Source organism: Lonchura striata, chromosome 2, assembly GCF_050655825.1.
Source record: "Lonchura striata isolate lonStrDom1 chromosome 2, ASM5065582v1, whole genome shotgun sequence".
NCBI lineage: Eukaryota > Metazoa > Chordata > Aves > Passeriformes > Estrildidae > Lonchura > Lonchura striata.
In genome coordinates this window covers 6,690,019-6,712,663 of record NC_140704.1, presented here as the reverse complement: position 1 = coordinate 6,712,663, position 22,645 = coordinate 6,690,019, and the positions used below count along the sequence as shown (strand labels likewise).

General features: G+C 40.9%; 1 protein-coding gene across 8 annotated transcripts in view; it reads right to left on the bottom strand.

Annotated features, from left to right (window-relative positions):
• Positions 1 to 21,699, bottom strand: part of GALNT11 (polypeptide N-acetylgalactosaminyltransferase 11) — a 46,644-nt gene extending 24,945 nt beyond the window's left edge. The window contains exons 1-5 of one of the 8 annotated variants that reach the window (XM_085572932.1): positions 21,669 to 21,699; positions 14,882 to 15,019; positions 5,591 to 5,923; positions 1,822 to 1,945; positions 300 to 466 (exon numbers count right to left, since the gene is read on the bottom strand). In XM_085572932.1, the coding sequence (XP_085429058.1) occupies positions 300 to 466; positions 1,822 to 1,945; positions 5,591 to 5,885 (586 nt within the window). In that variant the 5' untranslated portion in view covers positions 5,886 to 5,923; positions 14,882 to 15,019; positions 21,669 to 21,699. Of the gene's footprint in view, positions 1 to 299; positions 467 to 1,821; positions 1,946 to 5,590; positions 5,924 to 6,637; positions 6,707 to 7,526; positions 7,559 to 14,312; positions 14,437 to 14,881; positions 15,020 to 21,491 lie in introns of those variants that run through there. The other 7 variants (XM_085572934.1, XM_085572935.1, XM_085572933.1 and 4 more) reach the window with 7 other exon arrangements.
• Between the last annotated feature and the right edge of the window lie 946 nt (positions 21,700 to 22,645).

Here is a 22,645-nt window from a genome sequence, read left to right as displayed (position 1 = left end):
TACATGATCTTTAAGGTCCCTTGCAGCCCCCTAACATTCTTTGATAGAATGATTATTAGCTTCAAAACCTGATTTTGAATGTTAAAGCCTGTATTATACAAAGCTCAGTAAAACGGCACGAGTGGCAAAAAGGATATCACCTTGGGCATCGCTGGACACTACCCATCTCTACTGGCTGGCACTCTGGTGACGGGCTGCAGTACAAACTGGTATTACACCATGACTTCCACAATTAATTTTATCCAGTCAATAAAGGCCAGGATGGCCCAGTAGTGTAATATTCCTAAAGAGTCTCTCACCCAATTCGCTGTTGTCATCCACCAGAATGATTTCGTGCAGGAGGTGGGCGGGGGTGCGGTCCAGGACGCTGTGCACCGTGCGGAGCAGGGCAGAGAGCGCCTCGTTGTAGAAACAAATCACAACACTGGCAGAGGGCAGATCAGCAGGGTAGGACTTCTCTCTGCATCTGCAAACAGGCACAGAGTCTTTGTCACTGTTTACAGAGGGGTTTCCACAGAGCTGGGTCACTGCTGAAGCTTCCCAAATAACAAGCATTAAATGCGTAGGAGGAGCCCCTAACGTGAACATAATGAGCCCAGACATGTAACAGCTACAGGAGGGCTCAGCATAGTAAGTTACTTTCCACATAACACACACTCATAGTTAACACTGCTGCTTGTTAGGAAACAGGATATCATGCACTGAGGTGGGAATAAGAACCAGAGATCCTCAAGAGACAACAGAAGATAGTGAGGGCTTGTTTCAGCTGTAAAAACAGTCTAGTACACATCAGGTAGCTCAGACAGTTCAAATATGACATGGGGCCCACAAAAATACCACAGCTTTATTAGCCAGCTGCTGGAGACAGAGTTGGATATCCCAGAAAACCTCCACTGGTGCTAAATACCTATTTACACAACCAGCACTGGGATTCAGAGGGTAGATTAAGACACTGAAGTCTAGTCACTGCTGTCAGTGAAGTCTAAATAGTGTTCAGCTCACCCTAAGGCTGTCAAGTGTGTTTTGTCAGCTGAAGAGCTCTGCATGCTTCATTAACTCCACTGACTGGATCTCTGCTAATTATAATAAAAGCAGAGACAACTGACTAACAAGCAGTTATCTAAGCATCTTCATCTGCAAGATGAATCCCACTCAAAGAAAAGATCATTCTTTCTTCTTCTTTTCAAAACTTGTCCTTACTTCTAATAGGGCCAAGTATCACAGATTAATGCCATATGAAGGTGGCAGACATGGGGGGATCCAATCAAAATAAGAAATTATAAATTAAAACACAGAAATATACAAGAAAAACTTTCATTTACTTAGAATGAGCTCAATTCTCAATCAGCAAGTACAATTCATTACATTCACTCACACCAGAGAAACCACTAGAAAAATTTATGCAAGTTTATTTATTTTTCAGTGTTGGGAGTTCTTATTCTTGTTACAGAGCTAAGTTGTTCCTCCCCTATATGCACCAAGTAGATTATAGAAAAATATCTATTCTTTAATAGAAAATATTCTGAGCAGTGCACAGCCTATCATATACCTTTAGCATCTCACAAAAAAAAAAAAATTACATCTCCAGAAATAATATTCAGTAAGAAAAGACAAAAAAGACCAAAGAATAGAAATCCTAACCTCAAGCACTCCTGTTAAATAGCTGAAAAATCCACCTTCAGCAACACATGGAGATGGAACAATGTATGACAGAAATACCAAAATACCAGAAACACCAAAAATATTAAATACCACATCAGGTGTAACAAGCCACTGAGCACATCAAACTATTCCACATTCTTTCCAAAAATCAGCACATACTTTGCATCTCTGGTATCAGGCACCTCCCTGTGGTATCCCAGTCGATTGCTGATAAGCATATTGAAAGCATGCTTCTGGTAGCCCAAGTCTCTCACTTCCTGATCTTCTTCATTAAAAATCATTCCTGCAAAAGAAACATGCCAAGATCAGCTAAAAGGCTCAAAAACATAATTTGAAATAAATCAAGGATTGAAACATGCTTTAACTTCTTTTAAAACCCATTATGCTCTCAAAAATTCCTCTGGTTTTGCAAAATGTGTATTTGTACAACTATTTCTGCTCCCTCTCACAAACAGGCAGCACTTATGAGCCCTTGCAGCTGTAATAAAATTAAATCCTTCTCCAAAGACTGCTGCCTCCTTTGTGTTTATTGCCTACCTTCGCTCATATAGCCTGTAATTCTTAGCACCACCTAAAACCAACATCAAACAAGCAACAGAGGATAGACTTTGGCACACAATGAATCAGCATCTATCCCTACAGGTGACAGGTGTGTAATGGGATTTTTGCGTGAGGAAATACATTTAGAATGGTACAAAAATCCTCACAATAGCAGCTCCCATTTCATGCAGTTTGAAGTCTGTGGTAACAAATATAGCTATACAAGAACTGTAAACTTTTGTTTATCTCACCTGGGACTTTGACAGCAAGTAAAACACCAGCAGAGTTGCTGTTTATTGATTATTTTAGCAGAAGTGGCAACTGTTACTAAGTATGGCAGAAGTAACTGTTGGTATTAGGACACTGATATAAGCCAAGATGAAATTTTCAAATGCCATCCTTCCTGCCTTGACTCAGTGCCATGGGCTTCTCTCACTGAGCCATGCACTCACTAGTGTGAACAGAACCAGAATTGTGGCACTTCACACAACTATTGTGGCACTTCACACAACTCCACGAAGGAGAAACAGCTGGTGTCTGCCACCACCTGTGCCTCTAGCCACTTCTGCAACAATTCAGGTTGCAGAGTGATTATTTTTTACTTTCTTTATTCAGCTGGCTCCACAGAATGAGATGCCTGTCACCTCAGTTATTATCAAGCTACAGAGGCAATTGTACTGAAATTCCAGTACGGGAAGTGAGCAAGGATCATGTAACTTATCTCCTTTCACACTGCCCATCATTTCTATATCATTCAAAATCTGTAGAAAATAGTTAACAAGAGGATTCCTCATTTACATGCTACCATACTTCTAGGAAAATATGTTTCATACATTCACAGACTAATTCAGATTGAAAGGGACACCTGGTCTAATCTCCTTCCCAAAAGCAGGTCCAGCTTTTGCTGGACCAGGTTGCTCAGAACCAGTGCAGTTAAGTTTTGAAAGCCTTCAGTAGTATTTCCAAAGATGGAGATTCTACAACCTCTTATTTCCCTGTTCAAGCATTTGGCCACCATCACGCTGAAAATGTTTTTCCTCTTCCATAAGTGAAATGCCCTCGCTTCAATTTCTTATCATAATCCCATACACTCTGGAGGCAGAATAAACTCAATCCTCTCAGCCTGTCTCCACACCTCGTGTTCTCCATTTTTCACCAGCTATGCAAAAGCCAGCTGAGCTCAAGCCTGGAGAAGATGAGTAAAAGAGAAGTAATTTAAAAAGTTTGAAATGGAAAAAAGCTTCAAAACAAGTAAACCTTCTGGGCCTTTGAAGCACAGCTGTGTCTCAGTGACAAAGTCTACCCACAGGTATCAGGTGACATTCTGGAGGGAATTCCATCCACATTCCTACCATTTACATTTACCACCCTGTGGCTTTTAATCTTGAGTTCAGCAATGGCAATGCAGCTGCACAATCAAACAGCTCAAGAGTAAATGTCCTGATATTTGAGCAGGACCAAGTGGGAAGTGCTGGATAGTGATGTCTGTGAGATAAATGGGACACACCCACACAGTGCCTGGTGGCTGTGCTGCTCAGGCTGAGCGCTCCCACTGTGGATGAGCTGTGCTGTGGAGGTAGGAATGAAGTCTCTTTACAGTGGCAGTGTCACTCCTCCAGCCCCAGCAGACTAAACAGGTCAGTCAGTCCCCTAATGAACCACATCCATTCCCAAAAGAATATCTCCAGCTGGTCAGTTCAGACACCCAGCTACATTATTCTGGCATAATCAGTGGCACAATATATTGTGGTCACCTTAAAATGTTTTTTTAATTCCAAGCATCAGTTTAAAACACATCTCAAATGTTTCATTCTACAATCCATCCATAGCCAACCACTAACTACATTTTTTTTTGATCTTATGAATATATTCAAGGAGTGCTAATGTTTTTAAAACCATCTCATGAAGAACAGTATCTAATGCATGCAAAAGACTTGAATGATTTCAGTTCAAATAGCAGACAGGAGAAAATAAGGGGCTTGCAATCAAAACCTCAGTTTAGGCTTTACATAAGCAGTGTTATGTGGCTCTCACACATTAATGAAAAAATAAAAGACAGATTGACCTGCCAGATGACAGTTTGATTTTGACTATCATACACCAACTTTCAGTTAATTTTCTTTTTTGCTTTGTGCGTTTATCACTGTCCTACCCCAGACAGACTGCAGGAAGCCCTTTCCTACAACACCTCGTCTTAAGAGCTGTGTCCTGATGATTCCTGTAGAATTTATCCTGGCACTGTAACTCCCCTTGGCTTTCACCAACCAAACCAGTCACTTGGTTTGAAGATCAAAGGACTTCTCAGTTAAAAAGCTCCATTTCTTTCCTGGCCCAGACTGAATAGCTGGAAAGAAATGGCCACCTCTGGACTGGCTTCCACCTCACTTGGCAATCAGGCTTTTTGCAGTGAACTGAAAAACACTTGTGATGCCACAGAGCAACATGAACTGCCATTTTTCTAACATTCAAAAAGGTCTAATGACCAGCTCAGAAAGTGAAGTTTGGTAAAGTTCTAGAAACTCACAAAGCTCGTAATACACCATTTGTCCACAGTCTTGACAGGGGACTTCACTGAGATCTGAGCATTAGACCCTGACTGTGAAGGTTTGTTTCTGTGCTGTATTTCCCAAGTAGCAGCAGAAACCAATACCCCAGCACTCTGCCACAACACTTCTGCCTCCAGACTCAAATCAAGATTTAAGCCAGTACACAATGTGCCTGCTTACACATCTAAACACAGCAATGAATATGCTATAAGCACTAGAATACACAAAGCATTTTATTTTGGAACACAAAACTAAATCACCTTATTGATGAAACACAGACCTTTGCTGGTACAAAGTAAGCAGAATTTGCCTCTAACCATTGTCATCTCAGTCTTGCATTTTAAGTTTGTCCCACATGCATTTCTTGTAGATTAAGTCATACTCCAAAGCATATTCTCCAAATTAATGGGCCCTCTTCATTGCTCATTGATATCAAGCTATTTTTAATTACTGCATATAAGTAGAGTTCCTCTGTAGCTAATTAAAGCTTATGTATTTGAGCCCAATTAAAACAGGAGTAAGATATGAAACAAGCACATACTAAACCTTCTGAAAGCAAGATTCAGTTCATCATGGGCAGACCCTGCTGTAACCCAGTCTTCATCAGCACTTACACAGCGTAGATGTAAATGTCAGAAAGAGTGTATTTTGAGTTAAGCACTGTAGAATAAATGTCAAATAATTCCTAATGAAGAGACTAATAATACCACCTGCATTTTAACAAAGAAAACTTCTTCATTATACACTTTTCCCTGAGATAGTTTTCTGCAAAAAAAAAAAAAAAAAATCTCATTTCTCCTGTTGTTTTACTAAGTTTGTCACCAACACTAAAAACCACTTACCCATTTCAGGAGAGAATTCTATCTCCCCTTTTACTGGATCCTGGATATGATTTCCAAAAGAGTTTCCTATTTTATTCTCTTTCTGTTGCAATTCAGGTATATGAATTGGTCCCCGTGTAAAACGGGGGTAGAATTTTTTTGGAAATGGCCTCTGAGGTTCCAGCCCCTTGATGGGCACATTCTTGAAGGATTGGTTCTCTTCACTGAAGTTGAAATAAACAAAGAGCAGAAGTGTCCAGGTCACGGATGTGAAGAGGCACCCATAGCAGAAATAGCGAAGTGTGACACTTCCCATTGTAGACTCAGCATCCTTGAGGGCCCATTCCCAGTTACCTGGAAAAGAGTGCTGCCTGTTACCTTCTACATTGCAAAATACATTCAATAGGTTACTCCTCCATTAGATTATTTTTAGAGCTTAAACTTTAAGCACAGACCTTAAAAGAAGTAAATCCTTTTTAACTGTCCCATTCAAAAAGTAAACATGACCAGTTTTTACATTTAACTTGGATACCACTGCATTAAAATATGGAGCAAGCAATCACTAAGAGCCCAGTGACACAACACAATTAAAGGTAAAAATGATTAATTTTCCTCAGAATAGCTATATAATTATCTCTGTTCCACAACAGTATATTTCTAGTACTCCTGCCTTGAATTAAACATGAACTATATAATTAAATATATCTACACAGGGAATTGATTCTTCATGGAATTGTTCTGGCTGGAGGTCACCTAGTCCCACCCCTTTGCTCAGGCAGGGCCACTCTGAGCCAGTTGCCCAAGAGTAGGTCCACATGTGTCCAATTTTGTAGCTCAGCTCCTATCCTAAAGCATAGAATGAGAGAGCACAGATTCAAAAAAGCTACGTGATTCAGTTCTTCTTGCCCCAAATTTAAGAACTGCCCACATGAATGTCCCAGGAGTTCCAGAAAACATGGGATGCAAGTGAACAACACACAGCACCAAGACAGTCACTTTTACAGATAATCTCCACAGAAAGAAGACAGATGGGATAGGAAAAGAAGGAAAAGCTCTAAGGTAATTTACTGGATTCCTCTAGGCCTCTGCAGACTCCAGAAAAGCCTTCATAGTCCCGGAAGGAGATCCCATCTAGAGCTGGAAGGAAGCAACCCAGAGTAGTTTTACTTCAGGCATCCATAAGACACTTTTCCCAAGCTATACTACATAAGCAAAACTGAAGTGAAGCAGATGAAGCTTGTGAAAATATTTTACTTATGGGCCAGGAGAACTGGATAGTCTTTCTGGAGTTCCCCAAATCTAAAAAACGTTCCAACACCATTTCCCCACCCTGCAAAAGAAACCAAGCAAAACCAACAAAACAAAACCTCCAAACACAACAAAAACCTCACAGCCTTAAAAACGATACGGATCAGTTCCTCAAACTGAGGGGGAAAAATGCTGACTCAAAGAATTTGATTTCTTTCATCACTACCTAACCAAAACAAAGTATTCCCACAGTAACAAAAAGTCAGGAAATAATTTAATTACCTTTTAATTAGCAAAACTTTTATTTTAAGAAAACAAATACTGGGGTAGGAGTCAATCATTTATGCTGATGCATTTTTCAAACTACTCAAAAAGTCAGAAACTACCAGAAGCTTTTAGGTCAGTCTGGTAAAGAACAAACCAGAACATTTATGAGTACAAACAAATTATTCCTTCTCAACATGGGAAACTATTAAACAAAGGTAGAAGCTGTTAATGCTTCCAAAGAACATCATAAAGACACCATTTAGTCTGGCAAAGCAATTCTGAGTCCTTAGTGATTTGCATCCAAAAAGAATATACATCAAAATTCAAGCTTACATTTCCCAGACTGTAGCAGGTCATCATCTCCCAAGAATAAAATATCCACAGAGTAAAGCAAAAAACCAAAACCCACCCTCTGCAAAAATAATTTACCCGTTGTTCTTACCATGTCAAACTCCCTCACTTCTGCAAGGCAGCAATCTACGGAGCAGCTGAGCCCAAGGAGCTTAAAAAGGTCTTACAGAGGGTTTAAATCTCAGGCTGACCCTGTGCATACAGATGAATTGCACTCTGTGAAAAAGGCTCTCTCTCTAACACTGTCACACAGAAATCTCACTGCTTAACTGCAAAGCCATGAAATTAGGCAGGCATCAAACGCTCTGGGGCAGAATTGATCAAAGGAAATCCTCATTTTTGCTAGCAGAATAGGTTTACCAGTTAGAGAAGTACAGATGACCAATTCCCAGTGCCTCATGCCACGTGCTTACACAGCCATACCAAGGTCAACCTTGGCTCAAAAAAAGCATGTGAAGGCTGCAGAGGAGCAAGAGCAGACAAACAGTTATATCCTCTCATTATAATAATTCTTCTTGCTCAGCAGTCTGCAGACAATTAATGCTTCTCTATAAAAGGGGATCTGGGTGCTTGCCAGGTTCTTTCCGTGTGGCCACCAGAAGATCATCTGCAGTAAGATTTGTCCAAGCCTAACATACTGCTCCTCAAAAACTGCTAGAGATGTTTTTCCATTCACTATGGTAACACAGATGGACAATCCTAACATGAACTGACATTTTGGAACAGAACTGTCCTAGTAAGATAAAAATTACTATAACAGAAAAGGAACCTTCTCATTTCTGAGTGTTTAAGGATACATCTACACTGCAGCTTGCACAGAAAAAGCAATCTACTCTGGTAACAGTCAGAAGACAGGCACACAGAGCAGAATTCCTTGTGGATTAAATATTTCCCTAGTTCCTTGAATCTCTTTCATAGGTCAGAGCTACACCTGCTGCTGTGGCACTTCCCACCATGACAAGGTTCAAGTTTGCTGTGACTGACATCAGGCACAGTCAGATTAAAAAGGAAGGGATAAATTCCTAATCACCAGAGTGAGGACACTGCTGTACATCCCCACCATCTCTAACCAGGCTAAAAGCTCATGCGTGGCTACTGCTACAAAAGTAACCAATGCAAGCCAAAGCTAAATAAACCAAGTATTATTTCCACCGGATCTTTGCTAGATCTGCTTCACCTTCTTTTCCTCTCCTTCAGTATTCTGGCATTTTGTAAATTATAAAGATATTGAAATACCAAATTTAAATCAAATGACAGATCTCCACAATTCTCAGACTGTGCCTGTTCAGTAACTTGCTATTCAACTAAGACATTTGGTAATTTATTTGGCAGGAAAATACAGACTCACTATCCAGACCATTCTGAAGGCAAAACAGAAAAAAAGTTAAAAAAAGTTAACCCTGTGTATGAAAAGCACATTGAGGCTTTTTAGTTTACTTTATTCACCAACACATATGTATTTATACAAACACTGTCATTTGGATTTCAACCACTTCCACCATTTAAGTAGAGTCATAATCACTGTCAGAGCTGCACACTCCAGTTTTAGACAGTTTTAAACTGATTGCCTTCTTACAGATGTGCTTTAGGCCAGAGGAGGTTTCCACGTCTTCAGACACATCAGTCCTGCTTGGGATCTGCCCTGAGGAACCAAGAGAACCTTTCTAGCCCTACACTTCTATGCATACAAAGCACAATCACATGAATGTATCTCTGCCCCCTCCTCAACATATAAACAAGAATCTCTCCACTCATTTCAGTGTGCAACAAAAAAATTACCACTTTATAAGTGAAGGAGAGGAGACTGCAGCTGAGCACAAGGATATAGGAGGAAACATTCAGTTCACAGAGCCTGACACTCAACCCTTGATTCTTACCTCAGCCATCTCCCTATCCATGAACTCCTTCCATGCAGACGCAGTGAATAAAAGTTTTACTCTGTCCAGCCTCCTTTGCTCTCCAGTGTTGTGAGGTCTTCTAGGAAATACATTTTGTCAATTTACCCAACAACTGTCTCAACCTACGGATGGTCATAATATCTTGATGAGTGTCTTAAACATCCATCCTCTCCCAGTCGGTTTCACCAAGCAGAATTTTGAAACGTAAGCAAAGCCAATTCCTTCTTTATTTCTTACTCACTTTTTTTCCCCCCTTAAACAAAGAAAACCTCAATACAGGAGATGCAAAGGACATGTCTTTCAAACCCAAAGTATTAGGATCTTTCTCAGCCCCGATATATGCTGCATGAAAAAAAAAAACAGATTATATGTATTTTTAACTCAACAGCCTAAAGCCCTTCTAATGCAAGCACAGCTGGCAGGTTTGAGCAGTTAGATAGAAACAACTGAAATAAAAAAAGCACAACTGCATTATTGAGATAACCAACAGGCTCATAAGAATAATTTTCACTTATGCAATACTGTAACAATGAGTCCAGTCACCAATAAATTGTTATTTGGACAGTACAGTTAAAACCCTTTTCTATTTATTTATTCAAGTCCAAACAAAAATACTAAATGCCACAAAAGAATAATCCATTAGTTAAACATAGCAAGAAGATTTGTTTCACAATACAGTTCCTCACAAATTTTCCTGGAAAGAGACTAGACTAGAGGGTCTATCATGCATCTCCCCCTTCATTTCTGAAAAGCAGTACAGCTGCCAAAAGTTAAAAAAAAAAAAACCAGCTCAAACGATTCTTCTTTCCAAAAACTCAAGTAGTAAAGAACATCCAGAATAAACAGAAGGCATTTCCTTTCCCTTGGCAAAATAGGAACTTCCAGAGCAAGTAATAAATGATAACACCTTTAAGTATTTTACAGGCATTCATTCCCAAGCCCTAGGGATGCACGGAGTTCATGGCTGTTCACTCTGGTGTACTCAGGATCCAGAGACACTTCAATGTGACAAACAAAAATCATCCAAGGTGGCAGTATCTCCTGCATCAGGAAATTACAATCCAGATTGGGGCCAAGAGAGGAAAAAACATATCTTAGAAGCTGTCTCCATTAGCATCAGCTCAAAAGAGACCAAGACCAGAAGGAACAGTATTCTAAGAATTTCTAACCAAATATTCAGCCTTTCAATGTCTCTCTTGTTGCTCTATTTTGACTGTCATATATTTATTGCATGACAGTTTTCCTTTGGCAAAGCCTTGGAACTGAGTTTGCAGACCCACATACCAGAAATGCCAGGAGTAAAATACTGCTCTCTAATTCCCACAAATTCCAGTACATAATTCTCAGTTCCTTGCACAAGTAGTAAATAATTGATTTTTAAGAGAACTATAAGGGTTAAATATTAGTAACTCAGTAGAAGTTTCTTAAATTCAATCACAAAGGTGAAAAACTCTCCAGGAACCACCTGTCAGACCTGAGCTGCAGTACTCACTGTGCAATAGGCTTTTCATGTCACAGCAGCTTCTTTTAGCAGCCTTACACCACCACCATGACATTCATTTCATATATCAAGCCCAGGAACATTTACATTCATTTAATAACTGGCCCAACAAGGAAACAACTGTGTTCCCCCCCATAAAGTTCATTGTTAGTAGCCTGTGCAGCTCTCAATAACACTGGCCCAATGTGTTGGCCTTAGATATTTTTAAAGGAAGCAAAAAATGTTAACCACAATCCACAATATTTTGGCTTAAAGAGCAATATTTGCTAAAGAGTCTATGACCTGCCACTGCTTAGGCACTGACATCTCCTTGGATTAACCTCAGCAGTTTAGTAAACACACGGTATGAGTAGATGTTTCATAACTGTGCCAGAACTCATGTTTGTCAGAGGTCAAACAGAGGATCAGACTAACCTCAAGATTTTTGAAATAGGAGTAAAAATTATTTGAGAAAACCTTAAAGTCTGCTTGTTGTTTTTCCAATAACAGCTTTTCTTTAAAAAAAAACAAACAAACAAACCCAGGAAAAGACAGATACTCAACTCATACTACTCAGGTCCTTTGCAAGACTACCTGTGTATTTTGGAACTACATTGAGGCAAGGAACAGATGTGCATAATCTTCATTTTTAAGGAGCATTCTACCAAAAAAAAAAAAAAATCATTAACCTACTTTATATTTCTACAGAGTATTAGGATATTTTACTGCATGACTTTCTATATATGCTTCTAATTTTTATTTTGTCTTTTGGGGAGAACAGAACACATGAATATAAACCAACACTACTCATGAATGCAACTTTGCTCTTTTAATAGCCTTAACCCTTCCTACATTTCTTGGCCTCCAAGATGTTATAGCTACCCATGAACAGGCTTTCCAATTTACTGGTGGAATCACTATCAAACAACAGCCCTGACAGTGCAATGAACAGAGGCCAGATTACGAAGAAGTAGTACTGCAATAAAACACACTCATCCCACAGAGATGCATTCACACACCTCCTGCACTTGCAAAATAATATTTTTTTTTCCAGGCAACCTTTCCATTAGAATCTCTCTCTTCAGGGAAAGTCACAGCTAATGGACCAGAAAGATGAGAAAGGGACACCTTGGGCAGCTTTTGCTCCAGATCCAACACACATCACTAGGAGCAACATCCAGTGAACATACAGCCAGAGCAAAAGTAATAGGCACTTCCAAAGAAAAGTGGTTTATATGCTCCAGAATCTAAGCACCAAGCCAAATTAACTCCTCATTTAAAAACCCTCCTGCAGGATTGTTTTATCACTAAATTGGATCTACCCACCAGTTTGTTTTTCATTAAAAAACACCATTGATTTTTTACCTTACAGAGGGATGGGTGATTGCACTTCATGAATTAAGTGGGGGTTTTTTGACAGAATACAAGCAGGTAACTACTTATGGAATTATAGGCTGGGCCTACAGGAACCTAAATGGTGACATTCAGCAGGGACAAATGCCAAGTCCTGCATCTGGGACAGACAAACTCTGTGGCTGCTGGCACAGCCTGAGGAGCAGTTCTGCAGACAAGGACCAGCCAAGGTCTGGCTAAGCCCAAGTCAGAGCACAGCCCTGCAGCAAGGAGAGCTCAGGGATGGACCCACAGAGCACAGGCAGCTGAGCCAGGGCTGCAATTCCACAGCTCCCTGTGACCACAGGCAGAGGACAGCACCCAGGGAGGGATCACAGAATAATGAGGTTGGAAGAGACCTCTAAGATCATCAAGTCCAACCTATACCTTAACACCTCAACTAGACTGTAGCACCGAGTGCCATGTCCAGTCTTTTTTTAAACACATCCAGAGATGATGATTCAAACACCTCCCTGGGAAGACAATTCCAGTACTTTATTATTCTTTCAGTGATTTTTTTTTTCCTAATATCCAACCTATACTTTCCCTAACTTAGTTTGAGACTGTGTCCTCTTGTTCTGTCAGTTGCTGCCTGGTGGAAGAGACCTATTTGCCAGTAGAAGACAGACATTTATCCTGGATGAAGTGAGGTCAGTAAAAGGCCACTAGGATGGTCACAGGCTGGAACATTTGCCCTGTGAGAACTGAGGATTCTGGGCTCCTTCAGCCTGCACAAGGGACAGCTTTGAGAAAATGGCAGTCTGTTGCTACCTACAGGGATGTTACCAAGAAAACAGACACAGGCTATTTAGTGAGGTGCAAGGTAGGAGAAAGAAAGAAAGAACTAAAAAAGACTAAAGTTAAATCATGTTAATGTTCAGTCACACCAACACTCATTCACAGAAATATCCTGTGGACCACAGGCTGTCCTCTTGCATAAGACCAGTGTTCCCATTCATTTTAATGAGATGACACATTAAGATCTATTTTTAATTAGCCTCTGCAAGTGCCTTTTGAATTCAACTTTCAAAGCTTTGAGAGCCAACAGTTTAGTCATTTCAGCACAGATATACAAATCCATGTCATACCACCTAAAATAAATCCTCCTGGAATGAATACAAAATCTTGAGCAACACTTTACAGATAATTTTAAAATACCAATAATATTAATTCTATTTTAAAGATAAAGAAAGAAACATAGATTAACTACATGAATTGTTGAAGACCTATGAAATTATACTCTGAGTATATGAAGTCTGAAAAGCTTTAAGTGCTTTAAGACTAATTTAAAAATTCATCTAGTTAAGTCTTCATGTTCTCAGCCCTCACTATTTTTCCAGTGTCAAATGACTCACTCATATATTGATTTGTGTTTCAGTTTTTGGGCTTTAACCAGAGATGTCTAAATATTGCATAATATCATTTTCAAATCTGTGAACTATACATTGAAATGCCTCCTCTAGGAACATAAATTTGCTTATCAAGGAATTTCTCAACTCCAGTAAAAAAGCTGTTAGCAGGCTGCCATTCCAGAGTGTATTCAAACATTTTGTCTTTTATAATAAAAATGTGCAATTCATGTGAAAGCAAAGAGCCCTTAAATAAATGTTAAGTATCTTCTGCAGTAACATCTTCCACTTTGTCAACAATAAAACATACTAGGTTTTTTCCTAATTGATAAAAGGATTCCTTTCTCCCCACATATTACTCCACTCCATGAAGTGAGAGTATCTCACAAGGGCTCTAATTTAAGGACACAATTTTAATGGAAAAAACAGTTACAAGTTTTGGAAAAAAAACTTTTTAAAGTCAGGATCTCATGTTAACAGCTGAAAAGAACACCAGGTTTAGTTACAACCAGTGGTACAACATTGCATCAAGAAAAGTAACATAATAGTGAAGCCTGATTAGAGAAAACAAGAACTATTGGATTAGAAATACAAGCTTACCAAAATCCTAGCTCTCAGTTCTGGGTAAATAAGTGCTATACAGTATGCAGTTTCATGCTGCTGCAGTGTCCTCATTCCCCTCCAAAAAAAGCTTTTTATTTCCCAAAGCACAGTTATAAGAAAGAAATTCTAATCTATTTTAAGAAAGAAATTCTTACCTATCCCCCTGACAAACACTCAGGCTGCTGGGCTGGATGTTCTTTAAGCCATCTGGCTCACAAATACATGTCATGCCATTCCCGGAGTCCTAAAAATACCTTCAGCCTTTCTTGTTGCTGACAAATACTTTCTTCTAATTCAAACAGCAAGATTTTATTTTCATCCATAAAACCAGCTCTGAAAGAAGCTACAATGTCTCCAAAGAAAGCTGTAATATATTTTGTAATACAGCCCTCTCCTTCTTCACAGAGCTTAGAAAACAGCAAGGTTAAACACCCCACAAGTTGTTCTTCATTGCATCTCTCTCACATTACAGATTCATGCATCTAAATATTAGTTTAACAACCCTTCAGCTCTATACATAAATGCAGAATGTAAGAGAGCTCACAAGGTCAACTACACACAAATAACCTGCTTAATACCTCTTCTAAATGCTTAAAATCTGCTTAGCTGTTCCTCACATTTCGTATCTGCAAAGCTTACCAAAATACAACAAAAATGCAGATTCATGCAAAATAATTAGATTAATGTCACTTCTACGGGAAGAGCTGAACTGTAGAACCCTCACCTTTTTCCAGAAGAGTCGGCACTAAAGCAGAGCAAGGTTACACAGGGAGAGCACATTGACTGCAGCAGCGTCTTCATTCCCAGTGAACAATGAACCGCTGAGCCAGAAACTTAACACTTTGCTGCTTGCAAGTCCTGGCTGGGAATGGGGTAACAAGCACAGGAAAACAGGCCAGTTTGGATGGGTCTGAGGACACCAATGCTGCATATACTCATTTGGCTGCATTCACTGCCCCAAAAGCGTCAATATATTTTTCTCTTTGTAATTATTTTTCACATCTCTTTTGTTATGTTTTTTCAGCTGATGCATGATCCATACATCAATCCATGGATTTGGCAATATATACACGGTCATCTTACTGCCACTCACATAATCAATCAGTAACGTTCTTCATCATGACTAGACCACAGTAATGCTAGAGAGAATGATCATTAAGTTGTATAAAAATTCCCTTAGTTCTCATTTTCCAAATCACTAGGAACTTCAAAAGATTCCCACATTTTGACAGAAATTTTCTAGGTATGTTTTCTGTTCATTTTCAGAAATTTTCATCAAAAGTGCTTTGGGATTTTTTTTCCAGTCATTTACTAGGAAAGTGAAAACACGTTTTCTAATTATTAAAAAAAAATACAAAAAAATATTCAGGCATCATTTGTGCAACCCTCCTGACAAAAAAAAAAAAAAAAAAAAAAAAAAGGCAGCAAATCTGTCAACAAAACAGACCTCACTGAAGGACTTTTGAGTGGGACAGTGGTAAAAAGTGGGGTTGACCAGTCTGTTTTACACCTGTGACTTGACTACTAACCATGGAAACTGCACATGGCACAGGTTCTGCAGTAGATCCCAGGAAACATCTACCATCCACTTGTGAAGAACTCAGACTGACATCAACAGCTGGATACAAAAAAATATACAAAAGACATCTGCCAACTCACACTGGGAACTTCCAAAGACTCTACCTGAACTCGTATAAAATGCAAAATGGCTGCAATTATGTTACTGTTTGTACTAGAGAGCTGGAAACTGCCTTAATGAGAATTGTTACATTGCACCTTATCCTGCAGCCTCACATTACAGAATTCCTAGACCTCCCTGCCTATTCCCCACAAATCATACAAGCCTACTTCATTTCTCTTTCTGTACGGTTTTCCTTTTCAATAGGCAGAAATTTACATATAAATACTTGGTTCAGTCAGACCAGAATCAAACATCTCTATGGAGCCGGAGTAATTGATATAAGGATTTATTTGAGTAAAAAAACCCAAACAACAAAAACCAAACACAAACAAACAAAAATATAAACAGTAGATGAAAAGTAGTCCCAGAATTAGAAGTGAGGTTAAAACAAGTTACAGTTTAAATCCCTGGATTGCCTCTAATAGGAAAATATTTAACTCATGCTAAACTGCTCAGAGTTCTTAACCCTGTTAGATTTCTCAATGCTGCTAAGGATAGCACTTAGTGATTCCCTCAATGTACCATGTCCTGTGTTTTTCCATGGGAATGGCCATCGTTTAAAAAAATACTAAAAGTATGAGCTGAACTTAATGTTAATCTGCATTTCTCACATCCAGAAACAAACATCACTTGGAGTTTTTCACTCCAAGCTTTAGCACAGAGTCCACAGTATCCATGCCATTTGAAACTTCCATTTTTCCCCAGTAAAAAATTCTGAGATAAACCTAGACCCTGCAATCTTCTTGCTTTGGATTCATGTTCTCATCAGAAGTTTAAAGTATTTTCTGCACATGGGTTTCTCTCTACCTCTTTTATCTCCTCACAACTGTCTCTAGACATTAACAAAAGAGAGGATTCCTAAGGATTTATATATAACCTACTTTGTGTTATCTCTTCAACTCACTGACTGCACCAGGACAGGTACCAGACCAAGCCAAGAAACACTCTGGTTGAAGTGTTTGCTCTGCTGCAGATTTTGATGAGATTCTCAGCAACTCAATGTCTCAGCTCTCTCCTCATGCATTAAGGAAAATACCTTAATTGTTGGATTAAAGCAAGTCACTAGCAAAAACAGACTGTATATTGCCTGTAAGGACAGCAAACTTCTACAAATTATGCCAAAAAATAATTTTCTTAGTCTTTCATTCATCCTCTGTGATCTTACAGACTCAGTCTTTCCTTCTCACAAGAAATCCCTTTGAGGAAAGAATTGTGGACCACTCCTTTTCCATCCCCTCTTGGTCACTTTTCTTCTACTTATCTATTGCCAATGTTTCTAACGGGAAAAAATACTCAGGATTTTGATGTTGAAATCCTGGATGTTGCAACAAAATGAATAGCAGATCAAAAATACATTTTCCCACTTCAGTAGGAGCCATGCCTCCCAACACTCTGCTTGCACAGAAGGTTAATGTGCAATCCAGAACTTGGCCATTTCCTGGTTCAGAGGTGAACTCGACAGCTGATGACACCAGAGATAAGAGATTCATGCTAACTGACAAAATTAAGGTATTTCAGGAAATTAAAAACTAAAGGAAATACTTCTAGAAAACATATTCAATAACAAATATGAGATGTATCAATAGAAACAGTGGCATCCTTTGTTCTTGATGTCATGATTCAGGAACTGGCAAAATAGTCAAAATACCTACAAAGATTGATTCATAAGGGCTTTTGAATCAAAACAAGATAGTTTGTGCTTCCTGGAAAAGTATCTGTGTTTTAATTAAAGCCACCTCCAAGGTTTAAAGCATCCAATTTAATTCTTGTCTGCACAAGAAAATCTGTGCCATTTAGCCAAGCAACATTTGGATGGTTTTACACAAACTAAAAAGACCTCCACGAACATGCCTCTAACATTCATTAAGTATTTGCTTAAATCAGTCTGGCACATAGCAACCCTTCACTGAGGTACCTTCCTTTCAGCATGCCTCTGCAAGTTTATTAGCTTAGCCTGTCAATTTAAAATTTGACTTTTTAAATGGTGCAGTGTCTCCGTAGTTGAAGTCTTGGGAATGTCAAGAAGTTATTGCAGGTAGGCAGTTACCCCCCCAGTCACCCATGCACATATTCCTTCCCTATCAAGCAGCAAGAGGAGTTACTTTTGTCCCACTCCATGGCAAGAGAGGCTGGAGCAGGAATGTGAGCAGTCTCTGTAGCAAAGCTGGCAAGGTAGAACTTGTCAGTCATAGACCTCTTCAGTCTCAGAAATGCAGAACTTGCAATGCCACTACTGCCATGAGACAGAAAACCACAAGAGCTCATCTGCTCCCAGCTGAACTTGAACCACAAAGACATCAAAGACCTGTGAGCACTGTGGGGTGGCAGCTCTGGACTCCTCCCTGGACTGCACAGCTTCTTCTGGCTCCCCCTCTAAAGCAGAGCAGGCAGCAGCAAATCCTCCATCAGGGGTCTCTAATCCGTGTCAGCAGTGGAAAAGCTGATTCACCCCTGAGCACTGTGTTCCAGTTTCAAATATGCAAAGGATCAGACTGCCAAGCCAGACTGCACAAGAAAGGGCTGAGATACAACACACAAAACACATGTTTACAGGCACTTTAATCTATACCTTTCAGTAACACCATCAGTTACTTAATCTACAGATTTAGCATATTTTCACATCTCGGGGAATAAACTCAGAAGTTCCTACATTAAAAGATCAAATTTGGTAAGCTTGAAGTCAATTTTTGAATGAAACAGTACAATCAGCTTCCTAATTTTCCACCTTTTCTGCTGCATGTTTCTAGTTTTTACAGAGTTTTCAAACAGAACATTTACACTAATTCTTACACAATGCTGATTCATATGAGAAACATGCTAGAACGTGGCTGAAGGATGTGGTGCATACAACTCTTACACCAAAAGAGCTGGACAAATGACAAATGCTTTTACTCTTGCTACAAAACCCTGTAGCTGCAATAGCAGATGCTTCCATCTCCATAAACCACCATATGTTTTGAAAAGAAACATTAGATAAGAAGACAGTTTATCTGCCTCCCACACTCTAATAGGGATTCAAACAGACTTCACCTCCGTAATACTCTCTGAGAAGGGAAAATCAAATTCCTCTCTGCACTTGAAATAGAAGAACATACTTTTACTCTGCAACAGCAAGTAGTATCTCTCCAAGATGAATGGTACCAAAGAAATTGTGTGATTTTGGAGATACCTTTAGCTGCAGTATCATCTACCAGGCAGATGCAACTTGTTAGGAAGTTGACAAACAACAGTCACAGAAAGGAATGATTGCCATCTTGGAAGTTTTACTTTTTCCTTTCAGTAGAAGTCTCCCTTTACTTTTCTGCTTCAAGTTATCAACACACAGCTGCCGCACTGCCAAACTCAGCCTGCTGGCTGCTCTGACTGCAATGTTCTAGAGGATTGTCAAGGAATGCCACCAAAGAACCATCCTGCCTCTTCTTTTCACCCTCACAGTACCCTGCTCTTTCTCACTGGAAGATCCCAAATCCCCACTTTTACTATCTGCTCAGACACTTCTTACCTCATACTTGTGACCCCACACCACAGGCACACTTTATATCTACCAGTAAAAACTTGAGTTTTCCATCACTTATTGTGAGGAAGCCTATTTTCTGTAGATAAATTTTATCCCCCTTGCCCTGCTGTTTCCAGCCTTTCTGCCACCTGAAGTGCTTCAATCATACCTACTGTTATTTTACATTGCTATGAAAATTATCAGATTCACCAATTTTCATAAACTAAAGTCACACAGAACCATTTCATGAACTCTGTCCAGTGCTACTCCTGCAGTATTGATTTGCATCCTCTGAGAATGTGATTAGATAGTAGAAGCCAGGCCACAGGCCCTGAAATCTGCAGTCAGACTTTCTTCCAGCAGAACAAATGCCACTTTCCCTGCTGGCATCCTCATCTGAGGCTGGGAGACGAAGACTCATTAAAGCTGCACTGTTATTTCTTTCCTTCCCTGCTGCACAAGAGCTCCTAAAACTCTGCAGGAGCTTATCTTACCCAGGGAGGCCAATTGCTTGTTAATCAAAAGCCTCTTATCTGGAACCACCTGGACATTTATGCTGTTCTAAAATGAGGCCTAGGAATCCCAGCTGGACTATTTCACATATTTAGAGTTTCTCTATAGGGTAGCATGGCAGAAACATACTGGCAGGAAGAGGCTGGTACCATCCTTTCCTGGGCATAGCCTGCCTCTGGAACAGCAAAAGCTAATCAGAGATACCCAAGAATAGTTTCCTATTAAGATGACATCTATATGGAAAGAAAAAAAAGCATATCCTAGTTCATAAAGCATGCAGGATTACTTAATGTAACTTACAGACTATCGGACTACCCTTTTTTAAGGGAGAAGGGATTTGATCTTATGTTGAAATACATTTTCCAAGGAAAAACAAAGCATGTTAACAGAGTGCTAACAACCCTGCCCACCTGCACAATTTCTGTACTGGCACTGAGAGATTTCACCCTCCCTTTGAACAGAAAGCAATGCTCCAAATACCCTGGACCAAATGAAGAAAACACTGTTTACAGAACAGCAACAAAGCCAGGGCATGAGATATTATTTTTTTTCTTTGGGACAGTAGGGGCTGCACTTTAATTACATAATTAAAGTCCTGTAGGGTCTACTGCAGCTGTCCTGCAACAGATATTAAAAACAACTCAGGATACAGCTTGGCAGAGATGCCGTAATAGACAGCAACAGTGTTCTAATTACTTTCAACAGCAGTTTTAAGGCTGACACCTGTGACAAAGTGAACAAAAGTGAAACAGCTGTCTGGAAAGGAGGATTCTAAACACAATGTTTGCTTCCAGTACTACATTACAGTAGGGAATTCTGACCTGCTAAGCCCCCCACTGCCAGCAGCATAGGACTTTTAGTGGCTTATTCAGATCCATCTGTTTTCTTGCAAGCAAGGGACCCTTTATTCTGCCTTACAAGTAACTTTGAGACAGTCCATTTGCTTCAGCATGTTCTGCTGCAGCTTTCCTTATAGGCTTTAACACACACACACAAAATAAAAATATCACATGGCAATAATGAACTAACCAGAAGAACTAGAGATTAGCCACGAAGAATAACACATATTTCCTAAAAGAAAGAGAGAAGCCTCAGTGTTGCATTAAGTATATACTGTGGAACAAGGGGGGAACGGAGGACGGGGGTGGAGCAGGAGGGGGGAAGGGGGGGAAAAAAGGGTTTTAAAATAAATTTCCCAGTCATAAAGGCAAGAAAGCTTTAGTACTTGACGGGGTCACAGAGCGCTCCAAAAAGCAATGCCTGACCTCGCCCTACAAACGAATCAATGAACGAAGCGGCGCCAGCAACACCAACACGCACCGATCCTCACATTTCGGGTCAGAATTGCAGAGTTTCAATCTACCCGCAGGCGGGCTGCTGCTGCTCCTTCACATGCATTTAAAGACGATAAAAACAGTAATCGCGTTATCTCCCATCCCGTGTAGCACACCCCGCTGCAGCTCCTCGGTCTCCCCCCGGGGTCGGGTTAAAGCAGGAGCCCCCAGCAGGCGGGTCCCGGCCAGGGCATCCTCCCGCTATCGCCTCACCCGACACCCGCACCGCGGCAGCCTCTGGGGCTCGGCAACCGCTGCCTCGGGGCAGGCGGGAAAACAGAATCACACAATCAATTCCGTTGGAAAAGACCTCTGAGATCATCGAGTCCAACCTACGACCGAGCACCGCCGTGCACAGAGAGCTCAAGCCCGCCGCTGACCCCGACCCGCAGCCCCGGGCTGCCCGTCACCCCGGCGCCGGTTCCCCCGCCGGGGCCGCCTCCCCTCCCGCCGCCGCGGCCCGTGTCCCGCACAGCCCCGCACTCACCGCGGCGGCGGCATCGCCCCGAGCCCGCTGTGGCGGCGCCGGCGCCATGTGACCGCTGCCTCCTCCTCCTTCTCCTCCCCTTTCTCCTCCTCTTCCTCCTCCTCCGCCGCCATGACGGGCGGGGCCGGGGCAGCCCGAGAACATGGCGAGCCTTGAGGGTAGCGCCGAGGGGCTGCGGCCGTGTGCCCTGCGTCCTTGATTCCCCTCACAGCTCGGCAAAAGGGACGCAGGGCTGTGGGTGTGCGGCTTTCACCCCTCTGCTCCCCCACATTTGCTGTGTATGTCTCTGCTCATCCCAGCGGGTTTGCGCGGTGTCTGGCAGCTCTCTGTGACGATTAAAGCCTTTTCGAGCCCCTCGAGGTATTTGTTTCGGGCTTCTCGGCCTTAAGTGGCCCCATGGAAGTAAAGAGTCACGGAATTGTTTGGGTCCCCTCCAGCCCAACCTTGCCAGGTCAGGTTCACATGTCACAGGAATGTGTCCAGGTGGGTTTGGATCCAGTGAGGGGAGACTCCATGACCTCCCTGGGCAGCTGTTAGTGCTCTGCCACCCTCAGTGTAAAGGTCTTACTCATCTTGAAGTGAAATTTCTTATTTTAGTTATGGCCATTGCTCCTTGTCCTGTTGCTGGGCACCACCAAAAAGAGTCCAGCACCATCCTCTTGGCACCCACCTCTGAGATACTTCTATGTATTCATGAGATCCCTTCTCTCATGTTTCAGACTAAACAGTGCTTCTGCAATCTCCCCTCATAACAGAGATACTCCAGTCCCTGTACTTGTCCAGGGGCTTTGAAGGGGGAAAAAAAGTGTGTAGGTCAGGCTGATGGAGGATGTCTGGACTGACAGCCATGGGTCCCTCATCCTATAGTTTGAGTTGCTGTGTGGAGTCTGAAGGGGTGCTTTCTTCAGCTGGAAGAGGGAGATAGCAGAGGAAAATCTACCACAACTACACTGAAATAATCTGAGATTGACAGTTAA